This window comes from Papilio polytes, unplaced genomic scaffold, assembly GCF_000836215.1.
Source record: "Papilio polytes unplaced genomic scaffold, Ppol_1.0 DF823912.1, whole genome shotgun sequence".
NCBI classification, from domain to species: Eukaryota; Metazoa; Arthropoda; class Insecta; order Lepidoptera; family Papilionidae; genus Papilio; species Papilio polytes.
In genome coordinates, this window is record NW_013525292.1 from 452,721 (window position 1) to 460,755 (window position 8,035).

At 34.2% G+C, this 8,035-nt stretch overlaps 1 protein-coding gene and 1 non-coding gene across 2 annotated transcripts in view; both read left to right on the forward strand.

Moving 5' to 3' along the window:
- The first annotated feature begins 221 nt into the window (after positions 1 to 221).
- LOC106102632 (iodotyrosine dehalogenase 1) overlaps positions 222 to 8,035 on the forward strand; it is an 8,168-nt gene continuing 354 nt past the window's right edge. The window contains exons 1-4 of the mRNA XM_013282173.1: positions 222 to 449; positions 6,667 to 6,888; positions 7,494 to 7,810; positions 7,988 to 8,032. Of these exons, the coding sequence (XP_013137627.1) occupies positions 278 to 449; positions 6,667 to 6,888; positions 7,494 to 7,810; positions 7,988 to 8,032 (756 nt within the window). The 5' untranslated portion in view covers positions 222 to 277. The remainder of the gene's footprint in view (positions 450 to 6,666; positions 6,889 to 7,493; positions 7,811 to 7,987; positions 8,033 to 8,035) is intronic.
- Trnac-gca lies at positions 7,103 to 7,174 on the forward strand. Its single transcript has one exon. It is a non-coding gene; the product is annotated as a tRNA-Cys (tRNA).

The window sequence follows — 8,035 nt, forward strand, 5'->3', positions numbered from 1 at the left end:
TTCATTCTAAAAAATGTGTTTAAAAAAATGAAAGTCAAGGTCATTGTTTCCCAATGCAATTACGTACCTAGATTAATCTATGCATGAACGTGTAATCACATTGAAAACTAGACCGTATAGACTTACGATAAAGTCTAATATAACTTGTAAAATTATCTCTCAACATAAAAAATGTATTTACGATTACAAATGACAACAAAACAAACTTAGTTCGCCGCGTGCGTCGCTAGTGTGCGCTAGTGTTTTATTTTTTTAATCGTGTTCCGCAAAATTTAACATGAATGTAATATCGTTGACCGTTTGGACGTTAGAGAATAATTGTTTTATAATATATGCGGCCATGATAGTGTGTTTTATCGCGTTTACAATGTTCCACAAGAATAGAATGGAAGCGCATTACAGCAGGACTGCAGCTAAAAAAAAATTCGCGCCAACCGGCGGTGGAAGAGGTTAGAAATTAATTACAACCTATCAAGTTTACTTTACCATTGTGTTATATACTAAATGTTTTTCGTCAATCAATACGTAATCACAAACTTTAAATACAAAAGCAAATAATGCCTAGCTATTTGCGTCGATAACTCATTTTTATTAATGTAATTACTATGATAGCAGAGAATTACGTATAACAAATATTTCTGTAGAAATAAAACAAGTGCAAAGAATACAAGACGTTACAAAACTGCTGAATACTTTTAGTTACAACATAGGGGCGGGATCGCTGAGTGAGGTAGGCAGAGACCACTGGTCTTCATTTAACGTGATCATGCCACACATGTCTTTCTTAGATTCATGTATCTACAGGCATGCACGTCAGGTTCAGGTAATAATATAACTCCATCTAGCAGTGTCCAGAAACAACAGTGCCTTAAGAGTAAATTTATGTCACAAAACTGAAATATATTTTTATTCTCACGTGAAATTTAGTCAACTACGACAGTGTTATCTTAACTTGCCGTACCGAGGACGGATGTGTGTCTGGATCTTGTGTCATTTTTATCATGTACAATCAAAGAAATTGGCGGTGTTTTAAATGCTAGACTTGTTTGAATGTACAATAACTAACAGCTTTTCACTATATTCCCGTAGAATGCGCAACATAGAGCTACCTAATTAGTTATTTGTAATTATATGCGGAGTTTATATCGTAAGCATAAGGCAACTTTGTAACTTGAACATCGCGGAATTCCACGATTGTACCTACCTTGACTTACCGGGTTGAATGTTGTCGGTTCTCACTGTCGAAACGTTCTCATAAAACATGTTATGATTAATTCTGTACAAACAGAGTTTTTATGTGAATGTATTTTATTGCGAAGTCACTGTTACAAAACATAAAGAAGGATTAATTAAATATTTGTCTAACGATGACCTTTGATGTTAACTTGATTGCCCCTGAACATGTGCTTACAAACACACATCGATCGAAGTGCAAAAGTAAATGTGGAGTTCTGATTGATTATTGGGACTTTTCCCACTTTTTTCTTATTGGACTGCATAGAATCGAACAGCCCAATGGGAAAAATCATTCTCTTCGGAAAAACAGAGTCAATATGTTTTGTAAGCATCATGACAATGAAAACCCACGGTTCATGTTTAAAATACTAGAAGTGGTCATTCCACAGTGCTTAAAACAGTGCATTAAAATAGACATGGCCGCCAGATGTGAATCCAGTCTGGTTATACTGGTATACAATGCCATATATAGCGTAAATATCTAGGCATGTGGTACAAACGTATAAAGATCTTATTGGTTTCAGAAAAATTAAAAAAATTAATGCGATCTGATGAATAAAATTCCATCTCTTACTTGTTTTTAAATTACTACCTGTTGTTCGCAACTTCGTCCGCGTGGAACTAAAAATAGCCTATATTACTCACAAACAAATTACCTTTCTAACAGTGAAAGAAATTTTAAAATCGGCCCAGTAGTTTTTGAGTTATTCCAATACATACAAAAATGCAAATATTTCCTCTTTATAATATTAGTACAGGTATCTTGTGAGACCCTCTAAGGACATAGGACGAAATACTTTTTTTATTCAACATTGCATTTTATGTCCAGCCAGTTATGTCTGAAATTTAAAGTCAATAAACGTACATTAATAAAACAGAAACTACATCTGTGCCAGTCCTAATGTTAGCGTGCCAAATAATCTTGATCATTGCCACCCACGACCTGTTTAATATATATAACAGAATAACGACCGCATTCAGTTTCACTGGACGTATACATTGTTGTAATAGTGCGTTTACATTGTCATTATATTTTCATATTCGTACCATCATACTACATAAATTACATCAGGTGGAATCACGGTAAAGCACTACTTTAATAAAAAAATGTCAAGCTAAGGCAAAAAATATATCCCTACCAACCTTCTCTCAACGTAAAAATCAGAGATAAAAGTATTTTTGAACAGTGAATTATACAATTTTATTTAAGGATAATTTTAATTTTATTGACTAGTACATTCAACGTTACCTAAATATAAGAGGTCTAGAGTAAAATTTCATTATTAATTCCAGAAATATTATCATTAAATATTCCTTATTTTCAAATTCACAATTCCAGAATATATTTAGACAAAACAATTTTTCGAATTTCAAATAAAATATTTGACCTTGGATTTAAAACAAATCGATACGAAATGCGAATCTTTAAAAGTTAAATTTTTCTTAACCGACCTTACACTTTCGGTAAGTGTCAAGATTGTTTATTATAGTCCGATCACGTGTGAGGACGAATTGCGTCCTTTGGAAATACTTTCCTTAAGAGTCTTCACAGAAACAACTATAGTATTTACATTACATAAAATATTACTATTTGTATAAAATAATGTCAAATACATAAGCGTCGCTAGCCGCTGACCTAGTCTAGGTCTAGGATGACAACCGCCACTAATATGGTCTTGATTGAAGCTTGCGGCCACCTAAATTCGCTGATATAGTGAAGCGATTGCTGCCCATAGACATCTGAACATTCATCCAAAAGCAGATATGGCCTTATATGACGGCGGGGATGCATAGAAAGGGAATATTTCCCATTCTATGTATGTCCACTACAGTCAATCAAAAGGTAGAAAGGGAAAAGGGACTAAAACTGGGCCTCCGATTTATTAAAAAAATAACTTCAACACAATAGAAGTGACATAAAAGCTAAACAAAATTAGTACGATTTTTTTATGCATGTAAAAAGCATGCATAAACGATAAACACTGTGAACTATCGGTTTCACATAATCAGGAAGAACTATACGTTAGTTATTTTATAAATAGAAACATTATTGTGCGTTAGTGTAATGAGGCCGCGGATATCCAATTACTGGAAAGCTGACTTACTGGATTATAACACTTTATAAGTGCTGTTTAATAAATATTGTCCCTCTCACACCCTTTGAGAGAAACAGGGACAAAACTTCGATAGTATTTTGTAGCAACGTTCACACTTACTCAGGTTATATGATTGGTTTGGCGTTTGGGCATGCTTTTCAAATGCCTAACAACCCATAGCCCATGTGTCGAAAGACATCTGCAATGCAAAGATCGCAGAGAGGATGTTTAAAAAACAATATTTTCCTATTCTATCCTATTATCTTTATATTTATGTTGTGCTTTCTCGAATGTATTTATTTCATAGATGAATAATCTATACTAATATTATAAACCGAAAAAAACTACTGGGTCGATTTTAAAAATTCCTTCGCCATTAGAAAGGTAATTTATCTGTGAGTAACATAGGCTATATTTTCTTTTTCATTTCACGCGGGCGAAGTCGCGAGCAACAGCTTGTTGATTATAATTTTAACTAGCTAAAGTCACTCGACACTTTCGTGTTGCGCATGCAGTGTTCATGTTTTGATAGTTTCAGAGGTTATCAAAAATGGGTTATTAGAGTGAGAAGCGAAATATTATTCTATATTATTGCAGCACTCTTACTGCCGCACTCATAGTTGTTAACACGTTTACCGCGGCAAGTAAAATCATAATTCTTCATATGGCGCGGTGGCGGGCCAAAATGCACCCCCAACGGTATTTCCGTCAGTGCTTGGCAGGTCTTTTTAGACCCACCAGAACTAGAATAGATTAAATAGCTATAATAATTGTGGAAACATAATGTTTACATTTTATGCAATGTAATGTATACACCTAAAATAATCGTTTCGCACTAGCGAGAGGGACATAGTTTTCTTCGTCCGCACCAGCCCATAAGTACTGCACCATAAGTACTGCATCAGGCCTTATATGTCTGTTACGCAGTGAACGTGTTAAACCGTTCATTTCATTAAACTAGCACTCTTAGTTTACAAGATTTTTAGTTATAACCCGGATTCAATGTACCAATTTTTGTTTGTTTTTATTAGTCTATTATAAATCCGAAATAACTAAAATGCGATGATGCGATACAGAACTATCTAATCTCTGATTTACGATAGCTGGATATTTGAGTAGTTTTCCCAATCTCTAATAAGTAACCCTTATGGTCAATTAGGCTGTTTCCCATTAGGCTGGTCGCTACACACTATCGAGACTCATTGGAATTTTTCCCATTGGTTCAATGAGCCCAACAGGAAGCACCCGTTTATGTTTACGTTTTATTTAAAATACTAGCTTTCGCCCGCGACTCCATCAGTGGAATTGAAAAAACCAAAAGCCTCAGTGTTCTTTCAGACTATCCTCTACGTCTGTGCCAAATTTCGTCGAGATCTGTTCAGCCGTTTAGGCTACAAACTCTAGTAAACATCCATCTATACTTTCGCATTTCTAATATTAGTAAGATTTTAATTTTCTTAACAATGCAGTTTATGATACTATTGCTTCATTTGATTCAGTGTAAAGATAATGTATCGGTTAGACGGAATAGCAAAGGTCAAAGTTCGTATTATTAGACAACTTATTTAATTGATACTGTCGCTTTTATCTCAGAGCAATACTTCTCGTCAAGACTCAAGTTGCGCGCCAATCTATCCATACTTCTAGTGACATTGACAGCTGTCAGCTAGGGACGTGACGTTTATGCCGATAATTTAGAGTTGTGCCAATTCTATAGACGGTACTAATTTTATTATTAACAGTATATACTTAAATATATTAGAGAATAACAATTATCTCTATTCGACTTTACAAAAATTAAAATTGCATTGAGTTTTCTAGTGTACTTTTTTAATTAGCTTTGCCCTTCGACTCCGTATGTAGTTAAAAAACTATAGTAAGTAACCTCACATAGGTTCTTTCAAACTATGTTCTACATATATTCCAAATTTCAAGATCCGTTCACCAGTTTAGGCAACAAATTCTAACATCCATCCTTCTAAACTTTCTTTTTAAACTTTTTTTTTAATTCCACGCGGACGGAGTCGCGGGAGGATGCTAGTTCATAATATACGAACTAAGATAAGATTGTAAATATAAAACTGGAGTGCGAAAACATTGATTAGTACACATTGACACATTTGAATACATTATCGGTTATACCAAAAAAAATTAGTTAAGCACTTTAGTTATACATGTGTTAACTCTGACCATCGCCTATTGATATGTACGTCAGAGTGTTTGTGTTTCATCACACTGCTTTCGTAATTATTATTGGTTAATATCACATTTCGCAGCCAACGCATGTTACAATAACCATTTGACAAAAAGTACGGTAAAATGGGATTAACGTTCGTTTATCATATTAATCATAATCAACGGCGGATCTAGAGGGGGGTCAGGGGGGGCCCCATTGGACAAAATATGTAAATATATTTTGTCAAGCTCTTGACTTGACCATGACACCTCCTGGCGCCAAAGCATGATCCGCCCTTGATCATACTAACATTATAAATGCGAAAGTTTAGATGGATGTTTGTTTGAGTTTGTAGCCTAAACTGCTGAACGGATTTCGATGAAATTTGGTACAGATGTAGAGTATAGCCTGGAAGAACATATAGTCTAACTTTTGTGTTTTTTAATTACACGCGGACAGAGTCGCGGACGAAAGCTAGTAAGATATATAACAAAAACATATTTTAATAGAACATATATTACTTTAACAGCCAAATAACTGTACGAAAGCATTGTTAACTCACCTTAAAAAACTTCTGAAAAGGAAAGCCGTGGATACCCACGGTTATCTCAATTTGATATTTTATGTAACTGTTCAAAAATAAGGATTTCATTATACAAAAATTAAAATCACATTTAACTGTGAATTTAGCAGATAATATTATTATAATTTTATAAGCATAAAACATTGTTACGTGAAAAATTTCGTAATTGTTTTTCTACGATATAAAAACATTGAATAACAAGTGAACATTATTTGTTTTTGCTCACATTCGTAGTAAATTGGTGTGCGTGAGAGACGCTCACAAAACTACTTAGGCTAACTAATTTGTTCTCGATCATACTAACATTGTAAATACGAAAGTTTAGATGGATGAATGTTTGTTAGAGATAAGATGCGCTCATTTGTAACTGTATCTAGCCAAATAAGATAACATTGTATTGTAAAGTAAAACACGTGTTTATCATTAAAATATATAAATTACTGCTTAAAAATGGAATTAGATTACAAATAGTACAACGACAAATACAAAAAAGTCTATATATCGACCAAATAGTATAGATATTAACGACATAAAACGTAGTTTTCAAAGTAATTGATACTTAAATCTCGTTTCAGAGAGGGATTATCCTAATGACGAAGATGACCCGGACCTCTTAGTACCCGCTATCTCAGAGGACACCCCTCACATCCCCTACAGACCGCTGAAGTGGTCCGATGACGTGGTCCTACAGAGGTCCCGCGAGTATTACGAACTGATGGCGAAGAGAAGAACTGTTAGAAGCTTTAGTAATGAACCTATCCCACAAGAAGTACTGGACAATATCGTAAAAACTGCAGGTAACAATTAAAAAACATTAATTTGGCTTTAATATAGTTTGAAAAATCGGTTTTTTTTATGATACGTAGTTTTATATTATTTAGTAGTGATTTCGTTTTGAATAATGAATGCTTAAAGTTTATTAACCCCTTTTATCTGAAGTTAATGACCTACTTGAGATTTTTATCAACGTTTTCTCATGAATATTATGAAAATTTTCGTAGTTCGCTTCAAGGGGATATAGCTCAGTGGTAGAGCATTCGACTGCAGATCGAGAGGTCCCCGGTTCAAACCCGGGTGTCCCCTGAAAACCTTTTTGTGATTTTGTTGCCGCATAATAGTTTTATTTACCAAAATAATGTATACGTACAAGAATTATATTTTACTTAGAATTCTGTAGAAAATTAACGTTCCATGACATTCTATATTATGCAATACGTCAAAATTGAACTCACGAGTGGTTTTATAACGATTAAAATTTAAATCTATTCAAAGTTAATAACTTCAAACAATTGAAAATGAGATAATGTAAGAATTTTCTCATTATAATTAAGTGATTCAAACAAAAAGCAGGTAACAGTAATTTAAATGTACATTTTTTGAAGCATAATTACTTTATTTCCAGGCACCTCACCATCTGGAGCACACACCGAACCCTGGACCTTCATAGTAGTCCAAGACCAGCAAACGAAATCAGCAATCAGAAGTATTGTAGAAGAAGAGGAAGATTTAAATTACTCCAAGAGGATGTCCAGACAATGGGTGACGGATCTCAAACCCTTCGCCACTAACGCCACAAAGCCATATTTGAGTGATGCACCAGCTCTAATCTTAGTCTTCCGACAGACTCACTCCTGGAGAGAAGACGGGAGGAAACGGATGCATTATTATAGTGAAATTAGTGTAGCAATTGCTGCTGGGATTTTACTAGCTGCTATTCAGGTAATAATTAATTAAAACACGGTTATAAAGGAAAATAAATCAGTTATGCATATTTCAATAATTAAAAAATAACTTCCACGTATTTGTTTTCTAATTAAAGCTACAATGTTTTTATAAAAAAAAAATAATTAAAAGGTTCTTAAGTGTAATACTAGATGGCGCTGATTCTTTTTCCAGTACTGCGGTCTCGTGGCTCTTACATCGACACCTTTGAACTGCAACTCC